This window comes from Poeciliopsis prolifica, unplaced genomic scaffold, assembly GCF_027474105.1.
Source record: "Poeciliopsis prolifica strain line A6 unplaced genomic scaffold, Auburn_PproV2 SCAFFOLD026, whole genome shotgun sequence".
Lineage (NCBI taxonomy): Eukaryota > Metazoa > Chordata > Actinopteri > Cyprinodontiformes > Poeciliidae > Poeciliopsis > Poeciliopsis prolifica.
The window spans coordinates 3,837,655-3,860,394 of NW_026562401.1; the positions used below are offsets into that span (position 1 = coordinate 3,837,655).

The 22,740-nt window shown below is 39.0% G+C and overlaps 1 protein-coding gene across 1 annotated transcript; it reads right to left on the reverse strand.

Moving 5' to 3' along the window:
- Positions 1–7,060: 7,060 nt before the first annotated feature.
- LOC129371561 (neuronal acetylcholine receptor subunit alpha-7-like) lies at positions 7,061–18,552 on the reverse strand. The gene is made up of 10 exons (XM_055048198.1): positions 18,284–18,552; positions 15,706–15,845; positions 13,726–13,770; positions 13,209–13,318; positions 11,560–11,639; positions 11,149–11,316; positions 10,626–10,820; positions 9,702–9,788; positions 9,508–9,617; positions 7,061–8,523 (listed from the first exon to the last, which is right to left on the reverse strand). Exons 1-10 carry the CDS (start codon positions 18,333–18,335, stop codon positions 7,651–7,653), a joined length of 1,860 nt encoding a protein of 619 aa, XP_054904173.1. The 5' UTR covers positions 18,336–18,552; the 3' UTR covers positions 7,061–7,650.
- Positions 18,553–22,740: the final 4,188 nt, after the last annotated feature.

The following is a 22,740-nucleotide window of genomic DNA, read 5'->3' on the forward strand; positions in this document are numbered from 1 at the left end:
ACATGTATAGATATGTTGGTAATTTCTTTCCTTCATTCATAGAATTCAAACAATAGTCTGAAGCTGAGCTAATTATGCTAAATGATTGATAATCTCACACAGTATACCCACCTCTTCTGGAGAAAAACTGGGTTATAAATTTACACTCTTGTCTTTTTTTCTCTCTATTTCTCTATTTTTTGTTTCTTTTTTTGAAAACTTGACTTTATTATATTCTAACTTTCCCCCCCTATATGGCGCCCCTGGTCACTGATCACCAATCGGGGTTACATTTGTATTGCCATTTCCGCTCTGTCGTTCATAATTATGTCGTTGAAACTAATTCTCAATCCACTAAATAAGGTTAAATGCTAATAAACAGTTGATGATCTGCCCAAACCCGGCTTCTTCAGCTAATCAGGACATAAGAATTGTTTTGGTCATCTATAAGCATTTGTACAATCCACATCAGTGGCTTTTCTTAAGTTTGTTTGTTAAAGTGATAGTACTGTTCACAGAAGCCATCCTGGGTGATTAATGAGTTTAAGCAGACCTCTGTGGGTTCGTACAGGGGCTTTAATTTAGAGTGCGCCTCCTCCAATTGAAAGATTGAATGTGCAGCCCTGGAGGCCGAAAACATTTCGTTGGCTTCCTGTCTGTTCACTGAACCAAGTCGGACATAGTCAATTGTCTGACACCTTCAGGTGTGCTCTCTACATCCTCCTCTCTGTTGTTCTGTATACAAAACAATGTTACTTTATTTATTTTACTACAGCAATGTTAAATTGAGATGATTAGGTATGGAGATCAACCTGCAAAACTTTTGACATGCTGAAATGTAAAATTTAAAAAGAGGCATCAGTTATTGAAACAAATTGTAACATATTCTTTTAAATAAACTGATTTATTGATGCAAATGTCATTCTTTTTTTTTTTTTTTGCGCTGAAGCTCAAGAGAAAACCAGTAGGTTGGACCCAGAAAAGAAACACTGCCAAAATCCCAAAGTTATGCACAATTTTTGCCTGGCGTGCAGTTAGTTGATTTTATGCAGATTCTCTGCTCTACTTTGTGCGCCCACATCTGTTTTCTCTTTTCCTTTCATCACACTGCCCCTCCTTAATTTCTCCCGATCCTGACGACTTTTAATGAGATCTGGGAGACAATTACCCAGCAGGCCGCAAAATGGTTGTTCCACATCGATCTGCATCAAGTGTCTGCACCCGGTAATTAATAGCTATTGACTGTTGTTGGTGTGGGATATTATCCCTGAAGATCTGAACATTGATCAGCGAACATTTCAGATACGTGGGTCCTGTACCGTGAGGTGTCATGTAAGTGATTTGAGTTCGCTCCCAACTTGGATTCCTAAAATTTGACTGCTTTGCGTGATGAATAAAACGGTTTATATAAGATTTAATAACTCTAGATGTTGAGAATTGTGTTCAGAGGCCATAATTCTTTCAGTTCTGCGAGGAGGTTCTTCTTTTGACTGTGATAGCCTGCGTGTTCACTGTAGTGGGAAACTGATAATTGAATGTGTCTTGCTCTAATAGATGGAAGGAAAAACCAAACTGACAAGTGGCTAAACTACAAAACTGATAAATTATTACTGTAGTGCCTCATTTTAATATTGCTTGTTGGAGTATCCAACATTGCTTAAATTCAATTATGTTTTAATTCTGTGTATTTACATAGTGCTACTTCCAAACAAGTGGAGCCTGAGAAGACCTTAACCAAAACGGTCTGTTCTAACCAAGCAAGAGACGTTCCTATCAATTATTCAAGACCTAACAGGAGATGACAAATGCAGTTCCTCACCAAAAGTCTGGGGACCAACATTTCTGGCTTGGATCATTAGCATTGTAACTCGTTAATTAGAATTTTGACAAAGACGGAACTTGAACCTGGAGAAGAACTCTACCCTCATCTGTACTATCTGACGCCTTTTGCAGGTTATAAAAACAATTAAAAAGAAGCTACTTTCTAAACTACCACCAGCAAGTCCTCAAAAGTAATGATAAGTTCCTTTGATGACACTATTCAAGAATAGGACTCAACGAAACAAAAAGACAGCGAGCCAGAAGTTCAATGGTGTTAAATGGGACAAAGTTAAACAGAAAAGCACAGAGCCAGGAGTATTTTATATAGAAAGAGAAAACAAGTTAGCAATAGCTAAAGTAGGGCTGGGCAATATGGCTGAACAACTTATCATAATGTGTTTCAAACCAGACTATTGATAATTGTCTATTGATAATTATTGATTTGTATTTTGTTTTAAATATCCAGAATACTGCCACGCTGTTTGCGTGATCTTTCCTGTTTCATTTACAGTTTCCACACCACTGCTGTTTATTTTTAAGCGGTTTGCAGGCATGGTGGCGAAACATAAACCTGCTGCTGCACAAGTTACTCAACAGGTTGGTAGGTTAGTGATCTAGTTGATGCCACCTGTGTTCATTAGCTTGCTGTAGGAGGTTGATCAGCTAAAACCTATTATAGGTTATCTATTGATATCGCTCACATTATATGCGATTTATAGTCCAACCCTAAAGTTATATCTAGGAAAGACACAAAACTAAACACAAAGACTGAGCAAAAGGTGCTTTCTTTAAGAAATGGTTCAGTCGAGAATAAAGACACAGCTAAACAGATGCACAGTGGTCAAAATGATTTTGTATGGAATGAAGAAAATAAGGTGTTTTTAAATGTGCAGTTTGCACTTTGGACCATTTGTTGTATATTTTTAAATGTTCTCCCTGTGTTTATTTTCTCCACACGAACATCAGCAGCAGCACCAGAACTGACTGAACTGTACCGCAGCAACAGCAGTGTGTTAACAGGTTGTGTGCATGAAATCTGGAGAGGGCTTCAGGAGTTTTAGTGATTACCGCATTGAGCCTGCAGCGGGTCCCCACACTCCCATCTCTGGGATTTAGTTTCTGCTTTTTATTTGTGCAAATGAGTGCGACATCTGCAGCCACAGATCGCAGTGGGCCACTGACACCAAAGACAGATGTTCTGCATCCCGCCCTCCTGCTTGTTGGACTGTGTTGCACGACTCGGCTCACTTCTCCTCTGAACAAAGAGCTCCGCATGAGCTGTCGGCACAGAGCAGGTGGATGACTGAGTCTGTGGAGGAGGAGAGCCTCTGAAAATTTATTACCTCTGCTGTGGTGCAATTCTCAGCAGCCGCACTCGTCGTATGCAGACAAAAGGAGTTCAGTAGGCCACTGACTTCCCCCGGGGTGTCTCTTACACAGCATGCTTGAAATGAAGAGGTTTAAAGTCAAATTAATGGCATCAAAGTCAAAGGTATGAATATGGCTCTGCCAAGACATCAATTAGCCAAATTCTATTATCATAAAGTGTTTGCATCATTTCATGGTCAATCATTTTAAAACTGGAATTTTTGCCAGTATCCATTGCATAAATCTTGTTAAAGACAGCCTCTATCAGTTCTGAATATATGTCCAGTCACCCTTAAATGCTGGTCTAAGCGCAGTTTAGCAGCTGCAGCATCTACGAGGAGACTGGGGGGAAAGGAAAGGCGGAGTCTCTTCTTTTCCTTTCAACCTCTCCACTCCTCTCTCTCTCATTAATGACCAATCAGTTAAAAACTTTATTGGTCCCAACCTGCTCCCTCAGCACATTTTTTTGCTCCCTCGTCTCTTTCTATCAACCAACCTATGAAGACACCTCGTTCCCTCCTTTCATTCTGCATCATCTCTGTCCATCTCTGCAAAGCTCTTTTGCCTCCTGCCTTTCCTTTATTGCTGCGCTTCATTTCCTCTATCCTTCCTTTCCTCTCAGGCTCATGTTCCTCTCCCTCACTACCGCTTTCCCAATGCTGCATCCTCTTTCAAAATTTGGCTCACGAGGAAGCCAAGTTAGAAATAGAAACTGAGGAGACAGTACTTTGAAATATTCACATCTCAGTCTGTATTTGAATACTTCTGCACCATGTCTAAGCATTTACCAAAATAATAATCTTTTCCAAACTTTTTCACAGGTTATCGCCTTAAAACTGCAAACTTCAATGCATTTCATAGCAATCTTCTGCGATAGACCAGCACCAAGAGGTGCTTAAGTGTGAACTGGAAGAAATGTCAACCAGTTTTTTAAATACACACATGCCCCTGTGCCAAAACTGCTCAAGCTGTCGAATGGAATGGACAGCTTAAATTGATTTGTGGCCAAGCTTTTCTCTGAGCCATTCTGCCACTTAAATATGCTCTACAGGTACATCTCAAAAATAAAAATACCCAAAAAAATGTACAAAAAAAAATAAAATAAATTTTCCCTTTTCAGAAAGTGAAATTCACATATTGTACGAATAAAATATTTATAGAACATTCTATTTCTATTAATAAAATATTCCATTTCATGAATTTTCTACCATTGAGTGAAATATTTAAAATCTTTATATTACATTTGGGTCAGCAAATTACCACCCACCACAGCGATTGATCAACATATTTGATTTCGTTGATTATTTTGATGATGGTATTTGACAAAAATATAACAGATTATGTTGTTTTATAATGTGTTAATTATGTTTTTCAGGTGAAAAGCACTTTGAAATGTCTGGTTACTAAAGGGTGTTATACTAATAAACTTGACTTGACAGTGCCACACACATTTATACCACTGATAATATAATAATTACAATTGATGCCATGGCTTTGTTTGTTACACACTTCCTGTTAACTTTATTAAGTTGATAGGGAAGTTCGACAGGCCATTGGTCACTTCCTGTTTAAGATGTATGATGTTACAAGTACCTGTTTGCTTTACTATCTGCAGATCCACAATATCAAATCTATAAACATCCAAAACTGTAAAAAATAAGACTGGGAGACAACCGAAGTTTGACACACACTTTGTGGAGAATAAAAGTCTTCTGACATCAATGCAGCAAAGATTTGCTTCACCAAGTCTTTATGACACTATTTTACTTTGAGGCCTTTGCACATATCTTTTCCCGGCATGCCAGTAATAGTGGCAGGTGCTGAATCACACTAATAAATAGAATAAACATCATCTTACTGAGCATTTTAGATGAACTACCTGTTTGCTTTTTGCTCCACAGAAATTAAACTCTTACACTGAAACCAGCTAACGTGATGCAAAAATGAATAATTTTTGCATCACGTTAACCTGGGGGCGGTCGATGATCGGGTTTATTGATAACATTAATAACTTCAGGGATTTATACAATCTGATGCGCATCCTGAAAAATTATTTACAGAACATGGAGCCAAACTCAAAAAGTTTGTGGGCATCTTGACTGGATGATATTTCAGTACATACAGAGCTGTGGCTGGACTGTATTTGGTAAATGTTGCCCATTTGTTAGAAGTACTGCTTTGATCATTCACAAACTGAAAGCAACAAGACAAACTTAAATTGGTCATATTCCCCCTTCCTTTAGATCAGTTTTTAAGTAAAGAAAGCACCAAAACACGTTCCAGCAATAAATCAATATGGTAATTTTAAGCACTTTTATTTGTTTTGATAAAACTTTATATGTACACTGTGAAGCTTTAAACATATAAACTCCACAGTAAAGTTTTTTTTTTGTTTTTTTTTATAATTGAGTCAAGGCCAAATCTAGGTTATAAATCTTAATGTATTACGTAGTAATTCAAATATGAACTTTGAATTAATAATTTAATTAGGGGTCCTCTAGTCTAAGTCTAGTCTAAGACCCCTTTAGACTAGAGGACCTGCTTTCAGCAGATTATAATTGCACACCCAGAGTGCTGAGAGTAGTCTCATTTTTCACTTCTTTGTATAGAAAAAAATGTAGACGATCATTATACTTTGTGGTATTAGAAGCACAGCTTATGAAAAGATGTTTGCCCATGTCTGCTTACACCTTTCATTTTTATGTAAAAGGTTGTGAAAAATAGTGCAAGAGAGCATTTTTCTAGCCAGCCAACATCACAATCCATTCTTGGCATTCAGACACCAAATTTTTGACCAAGATTCAAATGCTGTAATAGCTTCACTGGCCATTTATGGATGCACCCATGGGTCAGTCATTCAAATTTTTAGCTTATGTGGAAACACATTAGTGTTTTTCATTATAGATATGTTCTCGCCATATGTCATTAACAAGTGGCGTTACCTACACCTGCAAATAGCTAAAAACAAAAACTGCCATAAATTAGACTATGAAAAAAATTGAGTGAAACAGGGTGTTAGAAACATGAAGTAAAATGAACAGCAGAAACCACTGAATGTCAAGAAACAAGCTGAAGTATGTCAGTATTTAGAAGAAAGCCCTGCTTATATCAGAACTACTGAATCTAAACTTTTGTATTTTTAACTGAGTGCTTCGTAGGTCATCGTCACCCAGGTATTAAACAAAGTCATGCTTTGTTGAAAGAATAGCTCTCTCTTAGTCCCTTCACCTTAGTTGCAGAGCAAACAACTAGCAATCAAAACATACGTCTGAGAACTTCAGAGATAAGTAAATCACATAACTGTATAGCCCTCTATGTCCACTCAGTGCAAGACTCCACTGTCGAAGAAAAAGCATTCTGAAGCATTTTTGTTTGCTGTAGAATATTTGGATAAGTCATTGAAATACTGGAAAATTATAGTCTGGTCAGATAAAATCTGATATACCTAATTTGGGGGAGGTATGGCACTCCACATTAGCCCTCAAAAACACCACAGCAACACTAAAGTTGGTAGGTGATGAAATCATAGTGTGGGACTATTTTTCAGCCTATGGTACTAAAAGATACTTACAAGAATAAAAAATTTAATTTTTTTTATTACATTATTAATAAGAAAGTCAGATAATATTAAATAGGGACAGATACTTTACCAGTCAGGTAATCCCAAAAACAGAACCATATATATATATATTGTGTACAGTGAGCATGTATAGATACCACTGCAGCTGAGGGCTTTACTTGTTATTTTCATAGAAAAGCTACATCTACATGATTCCAAGTGTTTATAAGCTTCTCTGTATGTGGTCTGTGACTCTAGGACAGCGATATCAGAGAGTGGCAACAAAATATGGACGAGTTCAACACCTTTTTTGGAACATTATCTTAAGAGTCATTAAGGCAGTGGATATATGTTTATTTCTTCATTTTCCCAGATGCAAGGAAACGTTCCTCAATCTCGACAGTTTGACACAGGTTATTCAGGTTTTCCACCCTGATGGATCAAAGCTTTGCTGTTCATTAGCACATGTAGCATTGGCTTTAACTGATGGGTGGCTGATTGCCATGTTCAGCTAGTTAGCTTAATGAGTAAGATCTGACGGCTGCTGTTGGCAGGCCTCAACATAGAGATTAAACCAAAACCTTCAGACAGTGCAAAGCCCAGTGGAAGCAGGCAAACCAATTGCATAATTTCAGAATGTCACAATTTATAGTTGAAATGAAGACACACAAAAATAAATGTAACTCTGTACTGCTCTCAACTGGGCATCATCTTACGAATGCTAGTCTTTATACAAGTTTAATTGAAGTCAGATTATTTTCACATATAGCTGCATAATGAGTTCTATATATGTTCCATAAGAAAATTAACTTTAAAGTTTCTGAGTCACTGAGAATAGTCCTTTCCCGCTTTTAAAATCAAAATTGTGCTTCCATCAGCGTCTCATTGCACCACCCTCTTTATCAGACTTGCTTCTTTATTTCTCAGAGGAAGTCTTTTGATAGCGCTATCCCAAAGTTAGGAGCAGCCATGAGGATAGCAATTGTGCAGATGATGTTGAAAACACTGAATCCGACCAGGCACAGGCGGTCGATGACGGCAGCAGCGAACTGCCACTGCTCTGCTAAACTCAGCTGACGGTCCTGCTCGCGAACGCGTTCCACTAAGAACTGCACCTCTGTTAGAAGAGCCTGTAGCTGGTTGTCCACAGCAACAGATCGAATCATCCCACTGTGGCTCTGGAGGGCAGCGGATCTCCCACCCCCAGGGTCTAAGCCACAGGGTCCTGTGGCTGCGCCTGTATGCTCAGGGTCTGGAGATACTAGAGTTTCCAGTGGGGGGCTCACAAACTTTGAAGACTGGAGGTGCTGATGTATCGGTATATCTCCAATCGTTCCCACCGCACCTCCTCCTACTGCTGCCCCTTCATCTCCTTCTCCTCCTCCACTGGATCCTCTGTTGACCCGCCCATGGCTGGTAGTCCGGCACCTCTGAACAGGTTCTAGTTCAGCGGTGGTCTGTAAGGTCTGAAAGCCCATGTAAGGCAGATGACCATTGGGCTGAGGTGGTGGATTGGAACCAGGGTTAGGCTGGATATTAACCTGGGGGCGTTGAGGAAGTTGATGGGACAGAGGGTGGCTGAGCTGTGCCAAGCTCACCTGCAGGGCACCGAGACTTTGTGGCAGGATGGAAGGAGCTGGGATAGGGATGGGGATCGTGGTGGTGGTGGTCGTCGGAGAGGATAGAGTCTTGCTGTGAGAGTCTGCTTGGCTGTTGGATAAAGTGGGTTCTGCTCCCTCTCCTGGTCGCTTCATGCGCAGAAACCAAGGAACCCACTGCAGCAGAACCAAGTGCACCTGAAGGTCAATGACACCACGACACAATCAAAATACATATATACGATTGACAAGCACAATCACAAATTGAAGCAACTGCAATTGGCTTAAATTTGCATGGTCTCTAGTTTGGTGGATCCTTTTGCTGCCCCAAAACTAATTAAGATGCAAAAATTGGATGAGTGAAAAATTGTAGCACAGTTCTGCAAAATCCTTCCTGTTTTCCACTGCAACCAAGAGACTCCTAGTCAGCATACAGAAATGCTAGCTCCCTCCATAGTGGGTTATGTACAAAAGCAAAAGAAAACTTCTGCATGCACAACTGACAAATAAATAACATATTTCCTTTTTCTGGACCCCTTTCTAATGTTGCCTTAGGTCATTAGAAAGGGATTCATATAAAAGCTGCTTATGTCTCTCGTTGAATAAGAAACATTTTGAATTTTTATATTTGTCCATTGCAAATTACAAAACAGAAAGAAGCTGTGTAAATAAAGTTGGGCACCTAAGTAATTGGATATGATTTGTCCACTATTTCCATCAAAGAAGGGCTCGTGATTTTAAAACCTGCAAAATACAACATCAGCAATATTTATCAGTCAGCATTTATGGGTTCCTTATAACCCATTTCCCAGGCTGGCACAGTAAAATAACATAATTGATGTCCATCACAGCAGGATAATAAGTGTTTTCAAGTGGCCATTTTCAGAGTTTTTAATGTAATTAAGAAATTGCAGTTAACAGGAACCATTGAGGTCAATGAAAGAGCAAAAAGCCTTTATGAGAAAACTGCTCTTATAGAATAAGGCAAATTAAACTCAGAGTTTACTGGAAATAGTCCTTCTGATGATTTAGCAGACTTTGCAGATGTAGTGCACTGTCTTATTTCTGCAGTGACAACTAAACAAGCAAAAGCCTTGCAAAAATATTCAAACTTTTGACTTGAAATTTCCTCCATGTTATTGGAGACATCCATCTAATGAGCTAATGTTGTGAAAAACTCACCCAGCGTGGCATTTGTCCACTGTTCAGACTGTGGTGATGAAACTGGAGGACAATGACTGTGGCTACCACCGACATACCAACAATCACCATGGTGCTGGCAAAGTACTGACCTGAAGCACACACGTTAGTAACCACAAAAGACAACAACATCCAGATGTGATGCGCCGGTATGCATGTAAGCAAAAACAACTAACCGATCAGTGGCACGGAGTCGGAAGTGGCGGGCATTATCTCTGCAACCATCAGCATGAAGACAGTTAGAGAAAGCAGAACGGTGATGCCTGAAGGCAGACACAGCACACCCGGGAGTCACAGTGAGAAAAAATACCGTCTTTTAAGTATGGAGGTACAGGAAAGTGCCACAGTGAAATATTTATGATGTATTTGATCATCTACCTCTATTATCCATCTTCCTGACACTCCAAAAGTTGTACTTAGTTCATCTTTTTAACCTTTCTGTCATTGTCCCCACTTTCCTTCCATTTGGTTCATTCCTCTTTAATATAGTACCGAGATTAGAGGAAAAACAATTTAAAATAGCTCAAAGGTATTCATGTTCCTTGCATTCTTTCACATTAGATTACTCAATCAAAATCATGAGTAATTTATTTGGGTTTTTTATTCTTAAGCCAACACAAAGTAGTGTGTTGTGTTTTTTCAAAAGTTCAACATGCCCCCTTCTGCTCAACCTGCTACTCTAGCTCGATGATCATGTCTTTGTAGGTCTGAAGTTATTCTATACTACAGCAGAATTATCTAGAAACAAAACTATATTTTGCTTTCAGTTTTATCTTAACTTCTGAGTGAATATTTATTTTGGAGTAAAGGGAATTATATATAAATGCACACCAGACTTTTGAATTTCTTAGTCATTAAAATTTGGAAAAAAGAAGTAATTTTTTACCTTCACCATTTTACATTACTTTATGTTGTTCGCATAAAATCCCAGTAAAATATATAAAGTTTATGGGTTTACTGTGATAAAGCTCGTGGATATAAATATATTAATAAGGCACTGTACGCACAGGTAGACATGAAAAGATTAGACATTAAATCCACGGTCTCAGTGTGTCCTTTTCATTTCATCCCACCACCTCTTTCCAGTTGTGGTTTCTCACCAAGGCTGATCTTCTCCCCCGAGTTGGCGGGGAGCAGGAAGACCAGCAGGGTCATGGAGGACAGGAGCACGCATGGGATGAGCAGGTTGAGAGCATAGAAGAGGGTTCTCCTTCTTAGCGTTACCACAAACGTCACATCTGGGTACGGCTCTGCACAGCAGTCATAGAAAACCTCATTACGACCTCCGGGGACCTCTGAAAAGACGGGGGAAATAAAAAGATGCGGCACAACATTTTATTGTTCTGCAGCAGAACGTGACTGATGCAACTAATAAAATCTTCTGTGTTTTGTGCAGTTACAGGGGAGGCATGAGAAAAAATGTGGCGCAGGAGCAGAATTTATCACAAAATAGCTAAATATACATTTTCAATTGAAATGCCGTGCACACAGCAGGATTTAAAATGCTGCCTTTTGTAATTAATAAAAATCTGAGGAACGATGCTCTGAATTCTGACAGGTTTAATTAGTCTGTAAATATTTCCAGATGCATTATATTCCAGCCCAGTTTCTATGCATTCATACCCATAAGGTCCCACTCTCCATTGGGCATGTACCCCGACACATCTGCCTCCCTCATCTGGATGTCCAGCAGCCAGCCATCAAAAGTCCAAGAGCCGAACTTCAGCTCACAGCGCTGGATGTCAAATGGAAACCATCTCACATCCACATTACATGTGCTGACAAATATCCCTTAAAATTCAGAGACAAGAAAAAAAAAAATTATTTACAGCAGAGTAACATTCACCCCCCTATATGTGACACAGAGAGGATGTGATTAATAATTAACTCTCCTGGCAGTCATGTGGAAGAAGGGGAAAATTAAAAATATTTGAACGCAGCAGACATTGTTCTAAATCAATTTTCTGCCAGATGAGTATATTTTGTGATTGAGTAAACAAGTTAAATTCGGAGGTTCCAGCTATGCAGACCTACCTGGAGGCAGATACTCACAGAAGCCACTCGAGTTAACCAGCACGTTGGTCTTAAATGTGGCATCGAACTTATCATGAGCACTGAAAAAAGACAGTAAAGTGAGGAAGGTTTAAGCAGCAGCAGATCTTTGGGTTGAATTGCAAACTTTCTCAGAGTCAAATAATTAGACTTGGTTATATTTGTGACATTTTGAATATTAGAAATTCTTAAAAATGTAAGAAAAATTACAAATGTGAAAAGTCCAATGTGAAAAAAAATTCTAACTTTAAGATACATTTTTTTTTAAAGATTCTTTCCTTAAGAATGTTATGACTCCAACATATGTCCAAAGTGGGAAATAGTTGGGGTCCATACACTCAGAAAAATGTCAATTTTTACATGAAGTTTTGCTGTTATCATTCCTATTATATACACATTTTTTAGTCTTTCTTGCCATTGTTGAAGGGTGGGAGGTGAACGCTTGAGCCAGGACAGAGTTATCATTTTTCTTGCTACTAGTAGCAGAATCTGTAATAACTGGGCTTCATTTTTCCAAATATCTTCTCCTGGGGTCAAACCCGATATATAATGCAGTGGGTTCAGTGGTAACGTGAACTTAAATATTTTTTTGATTTCTGTCTGAATCCCCTGCCAGATCAGTACCGGGCAGTCCCAAAAAAATGTGAGCGTCATCCCCAATCTGACTAACGGCCCCTCCAGCAAAATTTACAGCACTTCTGTCATTGAAATACTGAAAGGTGTTTTGAAGAATCTCATTTTGAATTTCCAACCTGGACTGTGGGCGATCTTAAAACCTTTTTCACAAATCTCCTCCCACTCCTCCTCTTCAATAATAATATTCATTTCTATTTTCCACTTTTGCTTTATAGCTAAAGAATTGTCAGCGAAATGCATTTGTAAATTTATATTGATTAGATATAATCTTCCTCTTATTATGGTCCTCTACATAGTTTATCAGAAATATTTCTAAGGGTGATGTATTTTGTTTCAAGGTAGGCCATTCTTTGTGATTAAAGGTAATCCCTTAATTGTAAGTACTTTTAGAAATCTTTTGAGCGTAATCCATATTTATCTTTTAACTGCCTAAATGACTAAAGAGTTTCTCCAATGAATAATTGATTAATTCTTATTAATCCTTTCTGTGTTATCTCTCTGATAACCCCTATCCAGTTTGTTTGGAAAAAAAGTCAGTGATCTTGGCTATTTTTACTATGCGTGATATTGTTGAAGGTGCTCCTATTTTCTTCCTCACCAGAGACCAGACTCTGTATGTACAATTAATCCTCTCATTTTCAATTTTTAAATCCTTCCATCTATAAATGACATCATTTCAAGAGGAACTTCAAGATCATTTTAATATCAGATGAGGACAGGGTTTTCAAATAATGATGATAACGGAGTGGCTAAATTAACGTCCATACTTTAATCTGTTTGTTATGAAAAAATCCCATTCAAACCCCAAACATCTCTCGTTTTGTTTAGATGTTTTTCTTTAAAGTGAAAGACTAAGGCATCAAGTATTGGGGGGAAAAAAAAACATGCTCAGTATTATGTTTTTCTAATTTGCATGACAATAAAATACATTTCCATATATTTAGAAGCTGCAGGAGCCTTAAATGGGTTTTTTTTAGAATGCATGAGTCCCACACCTGTTGTAGAGCAATATGTCAGGGGTCCAGACCTGGTCAGGGGTAAAACGGAGGTTCTTGACTCCCGGATACTCTGACTGGTTCCACTGGAGATAGTGGTCATACCACTGCTGTGAGGCACAAGCATGAAATGATATAAACAAGTGCTAAATTATGTACATACTGCATCGCCTTTACCGTTTTCTTTTTTCCTGAGGGAAACATGTTTCTTGTCAGCTCACACTCTACTGGGGCATCGTCTTCATTTAACCTCATGCTTATAAAGTCTCATGGTGCACATTAGGTTTTTGAGCTATAAGACTAAAGTAAAAAGAAATTCATTGAGCTCGCATAAGGCCATGTTTAGGGAAGGAGAAAGAAGCTGTCATCCTTGTGAGCAACCCATTATCATGATAATGAAAGCCAAGCAGCATCCGGGATGACACTGAGAATACTACTGCAATGGGCAGCAGCCTGCAAAAAAGCTTTCTGCAACACAGATCAATACCACATTATTAATGTTATCTATTATACTCACCATCTGCAGCCAGGCATTTGTGGTGAGGATCTGATTCTTCTCATCCTTGCATGACACAAAGCAAATAAGATAATAAAGGACTTTGCAAAAAATAACTGTTCTACGTTTTTAAGACTTGCGTTTGTTGGTTTTTCCTATACTTTGCATTTAGTTTCAGGATACAGTAGTGTTGGTAATTTACATGCTCTTCTTTATTCTTTGCATTTTAAAAAGCGAAGAATTAAAAGAAAACATTCAAAACAACAAAGAATCTCTCATGCTCATTCATCCAGAGACACAGTCACAATAACTTTCTGTTACAGCTAAGTGAATAAGACAATTTCAGCATGAGTATTTAAGGTTCTGCAATTTTCCTTAACCTAATGTTTGAGATTCATGACATGGATGTGTGAAAAGTCCAGCTTGTGAAAGTCTTAGAACCTTTGTTCTGAAGCCTCCAGCTGAGCTTTGATGTGCTGTACAGTTAGGGTTAAACCATGACTTGTGAGGCATGACTGCATCCAAGTCACAATTTGAGGCAGCAAGCTAAGAATATCTTCATCATTAAGGCGTTCAAACAATTTCTTTCTGTATTGTGTATTTGGAAGAAGTCTATAATCTTCTCCAAATATTCTTCCCAACAGCTGCCTTACTTAGAAATCAAGGATTATAGAAAAAAAGCTTTTGCATTGACACATAGCTCACAAGCTAATTCCCACTACAAAAGAGAGCTCTGCAAGGTGGGAGCACTTTACATAAGGGCAATAATCAAAGCAACACTTCACCAATCAGTCTTTCATCAAAAGGTGGCCAGTGAAAAGCAGTTGCTTGCCCTGAGGCACATGGCAGCTTGTGCAGAAAATTCCAGAGGCACTTGAAATGTTCTCCAACCATGAGGAGAGAAATCCTCCAGGCTCAACAAAGTGTGACCTCGTTACAGCTACAGAGATGCTAAAAGTCTTCACACCTTTACAGACTTATTTTTCATCTGATTTGGATATTTTTGCTCTTTTTTTCATGTTCTGAAACAAATTTTAATATCAAACAAAGAGATCTGAGTTTATATATATATATATATATATATATATATATATATATATATATATATATATATATATATATATATATATATATATATATATATATATAATATATATTATATATATATATATATATATATGTATGTTTTTTTAATTGCATAATTATGATCTGTACTGCCATTGTCTTGACTGTGTCTCCTCCCTTGGAAGCAGATTTATTAACTAAGTGGGTCTTATTGTTAACATAAAAGTTTAATCATTTCATTATGTAATTTAAACATTGTATAATGGAATTGGTTATATAATGGAAACACTGTTCTTCACCACGTTTTGGGGTTTATTTTCACTAGTAGTTCTGTCTGTCCTCTCGGATCAACAATTCACTCAGAGAACATTTCTGGCAGAAGATCACGATGGAAAACCTCCCCAAGCTGAAGAGCACTTGGGTTATCCAGCAAGACAATGATCAGTTATATCAAATAAAGATTTTCAAGTGGCCTACTCAAAGTCTGGGCTAATACCCTAGTAAGATGCCATGGCATGATCCACAAGAAGAGCATTAAAGTTCAAGAAGCTTCAATCTTTCATTCAAGAAGAGTGCATGCTTTGCCACCAAATTCTTGGAAGAAGTCCAAGTATTTGAAAAACTTAATCAGGTTTTAATTAAAGGTAATATCTTTTATGGGCACATTTATCCAGCAGTCTCACTGGAGTTGTTTGTGTGAAGGTTTTTCAGGTAAAGGATAGGCTGTGTGGTTTACAAATGGATGGAATACTACTAAAACAAAAACCCGCAAACCCTTTAAATAATAGATCAAACACCTGAAAGGTCTAACATAAAATTAAATAAAATGTTTTGGTAACTATATAAACAGCTCAGACTTTTATTCTAAAATTTTCTTGGTTAACAGTATTTTCTGAGTTAATAATAATAATAATAATTAGGACTACTGAGGCGTACCACATCCATGACCTGTATTAGCGTGACGGAGAAGTGAACAGTGAGGGCCTGGGAGTCGTTGGCCACTGGTCTCTCCATAGGGTTGTAGTCCCTCAGCAGTTCTTTGAGAAGATAACGCTGGTGTGGACCCTGCACTGACCCTGGGTGGGGGCAGTAGAGGGGAGAAAAATGTCTGTCAGATCACAAAATAAAGGAAAATTGACAAAAGAAGGCAAGTACTGCAATTATAGTGATGGATTTAGAAAAATAAAGGAAGGAAGGGGGAAAAAAACAACACTACAGAATCATTGGAAAAGGAAGTTAGAGGATAGAAATGTGAGCGTGTGCCCCAGGCAGGGGGAAAAAAATACGAGTAGGAAGACAGAAATAGTCCCGCTCTTCTTAATCAATTACGTCTTTGATTGATCACAAGCACCCAGTCGGAGTCTTCCCTCTGCCATAAAAACGTCAGCTTCATTTTATTCAGGAAATAGTGAGGCCATTAAACACTGAAACACCCCAGACAGACACACACAGCACTCACAACAATGAGGGCTTAGGAAGCGCTCTTTCTTTGCCACAAAACTACGCTAAGAGCCTAAAATCACTCTCGATTCATACTCTGCTGTGTAATCCCAGTTGATGTGGGGAGATGTGTTAAAGGTGGGCGTAAGAGGTGCCCTAAATATGCTAAAAACAACCGCAGAGAGCAAGGAATAGTTGTACAATGTCTGTTCTGTAGCCAGACTTCACAGTGGGAGGGCTCCTGGAAACGGTGTATGATTAATTCTCTCGCTGTGGGGTGTCAAATCTATATTCACTAACAGAACCTTGAATATGACTCCGACTTTACAGATTGAATGCCTTTACGCAGGTTAATAGTCTCTCTGTGTTCATAATGTTCCTCCTTAGGTAATTTACCACCATCATTACCATTTCTTTTACCTTTCACATCCGCAGTGCATTTCACATTTATCACCACACCTTGTAATGATGCGCAAACGCCTTAAAATGTATTGATCTTTTTTGCGGTGGTTAACCTCACACTGTAAATTAGAAAAATTATAATTTAACCTTCAATTTTATTCAACTGGAAACAAATTTGACTGAAATATTTGTCATTGCTGTCACAATTACTGGCACTGCAAACAATTCCTCTTAAATAAGTAATGGTTCATTCATTACTATTGAATTCAGTCAGCATATTTAGTTATACTTAGTAAGTCATGTTTTCCTGCTGTTTTGTTCAAAATAGGTAAGACGTGAAAACAGAAAAAAGGAAAGGGGAATTAATTTGGGAAATTTTCAACAACAGTCAACAGATCCATCCCGCCTGAACTGTGGATCTCTGCAGCTCCTGCAGAGTCAATGTGGGCCTTTCTAGCTGCTTCTCTGGTTAATGTTCTCTTTCAACCTCTCAATATAAGCAAGAATCAACTCAAATTTTGGAAAGTTGGCAATTGTGCTGTTCAGTTTTGAATTTCAGATTATGAAATCAGCATTGCTCTGTTAAATGTTTTAAGCTTGTGAATTATTTTGTAGTCCAACACTGCTGTCGGTTTTTCCACACCTTCATCCCTGACTTGTTTTCTATGTTCCTTAATCTTCATGATGCACCATCCTCTTCATTGATGTTCACAAACATCAATGAAGAGGATGAGTCCTTTGCATATCAACTGGATTGACAACGAGATTAAGTTAAACACATATGGACTACTAAACAAGTGACTTAAGGGCTGTTGGTCGCCCCGAAAAGTGTTTGTTGTCTTATCCTGATGTAATTGACACAAAAATTTTAATCAGATTGATTAAAATTTTGAGGATTGAGGAAGATGTTGTCTTCGTTCCAGCTTCCAGCAAATGCAAACATCAATGTCTTGTTGATCATAGATGGCTTCAAGTGTGACAGCAAAGCAGCTTGAGTGCATTTCTTTTTTATTATTATTATTTTTGAGCCTCTCTTTTTATCTGTAAAGATGCATTTTATACATGACACTAATTAGCCTCACTGAGGCTTTGGGAAACATGGAGAAGTTCAAAAGACTCTAATGGCACTGAGAAGTGGGGAAAAAAGGCAGTAAAGCTGTAAAATCACTATGCAAAAATGGTTGAAAATGTGAGTGCAATTTAAGAAAAAATAATACTAGAATCTTTCCCACTAAAGTATGGGCTGACAGCACAATGTGACAGTAAAACCTTGGGACAAAAATCGTTGCAGTAAATACCGATGTCATAAAATTGTTGTACCTACAACAATATTTTAAGATAATGGTAAATCAATATAAAATATATTTACACAGCATATGAACTGTTAACAGCATTTATATCCACCGATTTTAAAGAATATATATATATATATAACTCAGGGTGTTATCTTATAAACTGCAGTGGAGATGATAACATCTGATAGTGTAGCTGGTTCATCATAAAAGGAAATTAATTTTCTTTTCTGCACATAAAGACCCGCTTTGTTTGTAACTTACAGAGAATACACTTTTTCACGTGCAAATACAGAAACATACAAAATTTACATTCAAAAGCCCCACTCACTCTTGTTCAAGCACAGTCCCGCTCAAAAGCACCCGTCGAAGTCACTCACCTCGGAGCAGAGTCGCAAGTATCAACAGCCAAAAAGCCACCGCTTGCCTCATGCTGCATTCCTCAATGTGAGCGCAGAAAGACTTGCAGAGGAGAAATAGAGATGGAGGGAAATAAATGGTAAACTCGTGTAAAAACGGGCATCTGTGAGGGAAAGAAAGCCCGCTGAAAATAGGCAGAGATTAGTAGTACTGTCAGCAGTGGCAGAGGAAGAAAAAATGAGGAGAAAAGGAAGAGGGAGCAGCAGACACAGAGTGGGTGAGACATGCAGTGAAATGAACACTCCAGTAAAGAGGGAGATGCTGTGTGGGAGTCGATCAGATTCAAAGATGGGCAAACCTTAGCCTGTGGTCAAACTCGTCCTTTGTGCTTCTATGAGCTTTCATTTCTGCAGACTTCATGGCAGTTACTGTATCTGCAGCAATCCTCAATCTTGAAGCTCTTTGTTGACTATCTCCTAGACTGCTTAACTTTTTAAAGTAACCATCCAGATCAGTTTATTTGCCATCAGATAATGAATTTCTGTTTTCACTTAAAGGCTTCTTAAATACATTTAGATATATGGTATTTTGAGTTTGTTCCATTGCTTTAAATTTACTGCAGGAATCAATAACTGCAAGTAGTGAGTGGTAATTAAAATCATTTTTGAAAAAGAGTAAATTGACATTACTACATTCAGAAAACAACACTGACCCCAACTGGACAAGGCGGTAAGTGCAGTCTAAAATATTTGAAGTTCATCTTTTCCACGGAATCTTTGATCTTCTCTGTAAATGCTCTGACTGATCAACAATAGCACTTTAAATTTCATGACGCACCTACAATTTTTAATTGCAATGCATAATCCATGAAAGGAGCTTTTAAACAAAAGTTAAGATTGCCTGCGTCAAGCTAAAAAAAACGAACCCCTCATGACAGTTCCCCAAATGTGCCTCCACAAAATCTATCTCTCTCTGGATTTTGGAGAAGGTTGGGGTCCATCAGGAAATTAGACAGATGTATGTTGTTGTAAGGATTTCTAAGTAACTGACAGTACTTCAAATAATTGTAATATTCATGTTGTATTTGGCAGTAATGATGTAAGTTTGATAAAAACATAATTTTCTCTCATTTTTTTCCACTTCTTATAGATTGTGTTAGTACATGTCTCTTGAACTGGTCAATTATTTTATTGGAATGCAGAAATCAGTATAAATTTCACACTGATATTAATATGTGAAAAAGATGGTTTTCAAAAGTATGAATACACTTTCTATGCTGATTTTGTATGTATCTATTATAAAAATATATAATTCAACATTTAAAAAGTACGAAAGCAGGTGAAGTACAGGCATACACCAGGCTGCGCTTAAATTCAACCCGGAGCAGCAGTACCAGAAAAAAGTGAGAACGTATTGTTATTCTGGGTTACCTCAGTGGATTAATAAACCATCAAAAGCAGTCTTCTCACTCGGACAACAGACTTCTTTTGCTGCATACAAAATATGTCCCTGTTGTGTCTGTGGCTTTTCACTTTGGATGTTGCATTATAACAAACAAAAGGATTCACTGCATGTTTTATGTGTGCATGTAAATATTAAGCATTGTGGTTGATGTTATCAATTCATATGTAATTCCAAAGAATTTTATCTATGGCACTCTCACTTTTACTCCCGAAGCATTTAGTGGTTCAAGTTATATATATATATATATATATATATATATATATATACATATATATATATATATACATATATATATATATATATATATATATATATATATAATATATATATATATATATATAATATATATATATTATATATATATATATATATTATATATATATATATATACAGCTGACTGGATAGCTCAATACATAAGGCATCAGTATATCACCCGAGAGGGCAGGGTTCGAATCCAGTCTGGGTCCTTAGGCAAGACCCTTCAAGCTACTGCCTACCTCATACCATGAGAGATACTAAGTTGCATAACATGCCGCTCAGACGTCGCCCGGCCAAACAAGGTCTGCGTCAGGTGTTGGGGAACCAGAGCACCTTGATGACAAATGGGCTACTGGAACAAGACGGAAATGGCGAGAGATGAAAATGTGGATCTGTTGGAATGCTACTACTCAAGTAACCTAGTCAGAGGGGTTACATGCAAAGACTGGGGAAGGAATGGTTACTTCGACATCCCCAGTCAACACTAAGCGCAAACAACTAGTAGTCAGTGTTTCCAACATCCGCAAACGGCAACTGCTATCACAACTTGAGATTGACGAGATACAACACAAATGCTACGGCAAAAGGGAGGAACCCGGATGTCAGGACTGTGGGGACTTAAACTACAAGTCCCCACCCAGTGAGGGGATACACGGCCCCAATGAGCGAAACAGAGCTGAACGAGACAGCTGCTGACCTGAGAGAGAGAATCATGACCCGAATGACAACCAGGCCTCCCCGGCGCCAATTACAACGGCTGAGTGAAGTACCATCAGAAAGTCTCATTGAGAATGTGAATGCAGCATTGAGAACGATCCCTACCAACACCATAACAGAAACCAATGAGCTGATCTACAACTCAGCATCAGTGATCCTTGAGATACTTGGCTATAAGAGCAACCATGAGACCCGATACCCACCATGGAAAAGACGGTTAGAGGCTAAAATCAAGGTAACAAGGAGGGAAGTGAGCCAACTGTCAGAGCTCCACAAGGGTGCAATGAAAAGACCAGTACCCAGAAAGTACAGGCAGATGCCCATACCTGAAGCACTCGAGACTGCCAAACAGAGGCTCCAAGCCTTGTCCAGCCGCCTAAAGAGATACACAAGGGAGAATGAATCCAGAAGGATTAACCGGCTCTTCTCCACTCAACCAGCTAAGGTGTCTCTCAATGGCAGGGTAACATAACAACAGAGCAGACCACCAGGCTGGAGACGGAACAATACTGGAAAGGCATATGGGAAAGGAGGCGTCCCACAACAGCAATGCACAGTGGCTGATCTCTCTACGAGAGGACCACAGCAACCTCCCTGAGCAAGCCCGGTAACCATCACTGTGACAGATGTTCAAGAAAGAGTCTCAGGTATGAAAAACTGGACAGCACCAGGGCCTGACATGATCCATGCCTACTGGCTAAAGAAACTCACTGCTCCATGAGCGAATGGCAGCCCAAATGAACCAGCTGCTACAAAGTGGGACTCACCCTGAATGGTTAACTGAAGGGCGGACAATCCTAATCCAGAAGGATCCATCAAAGGGTCCAGTCCCACCCAACTACCGACCAATAACCTGCCTCTCACAACCTGGAAGCTCATGTCAGGCATCATAGCGGCCAAGATAAGCAAACACATGGATAAACACATGAGCACGGCACAGAAGGGTATCGGTGTAAATAGCAGAGGAGCCAAACACCAACTCCTCGTAGACCGCACAGTTGCCCGAGACTGCAAAACCCGACACACCAACCTGTGCATGGCTTGGATTGATTACAAGAAAGCCTATGACTCAATGCCGCATACTTGGATCATTGAATGCTTAGATGTATAACATCAACAGGACTGAGAGCCTTCATTGCAAACTCGATGAGGCTGTGGAAAACCACCCTTGAAGCCAACTGCAAACCACTTGCACAAGTGTCCATCAAATGTGGCATATACCAAGGAGATGCTCTGTCCCGCTACTGTTCTGCATAGGCCTGAACCCCTCAGCCAAGTTATCAACAAGACTGCTACGGATACAGACTCAAAAATGGGGCCAATATCAGTCACCTACTCTACATGGATGACATCAAGCTGTACGCCAAGTGTGAGCGAGACATCGACTCACTGATCCACACCACCAGGATCTACAGCACTGACATTGGGATGTCATTCGGACTAGAGAAATGTGGTCGGCTGGTCACAAAGAGGGGGAAGGTCATCCACACAGAAGGGGTCTCACTCCCAGAAGGAACAATAGCAGACATAGAGGACAGTTACAAGTACCTAGGTATACCACAAGCAAATGGCAACCTCGATGAGGTCACAAGGAAAGGAGCCACAGCTAAATACCTCCAACGAATAAGGCAAGTCCTGAGAAGCCAGCTCAATGGCAAGAAACAAAATCCGTGCGATAAACAGCTATGCCTTGCCAGTAATCAGATACCCTGCTGGATAATTAGCTGGCCAAAGGAGGAGATAAAAGCCACAGATATTAAGACCAGAAAGCTACTAACAATGCATGGAGGGTTCCATCCCAATCCAGCACCCTGAGACTGTACACGAGCCGCAAGGAAGGAGGCGAGGACTAGTGAGTGTGAGAAACCACTGTCCAGGACGAAACAACTAAGATCCATAAATACATCAGGGACAAAGCCTCAACAGACAATGTGCTCAGTGAATGTCTCAGACAACAGGGAACGGAGTTTGAGGTGCCAGAGATACATCATGGGAGGACAAGCCCCTACATGGGATGTACCACCAGCAAATAACCCAA

What these genes read in the sequence shown, in the direction of transcription:
- LOC129371561 (XM_055048198.1), bottom strand. Translation starts at nt 18,335, where the DNA reads ATGAGGCAAGCGGTGGCTTTTTGGCTGTTGATACTTGCGACTCTGCTC. An exon ending in CAAATGCCTGGCTGCAGATG is followed by an intron (nt 13,319 to 13,725) that starts GTGAGTATAATA and finishes TGTGCCTCACAG; the next exon opens with CAGTGGTATGACCACTATCT. An exon ending in GGGGGAGAAGATCAGCCTTG is followed by an intron (nt 9,789 to 10,625) that starts GTGAGAAACCAC and finishes GTCTGCCTTCAG; the next exon opens with GCATCACCGTTCTGCTTTCT.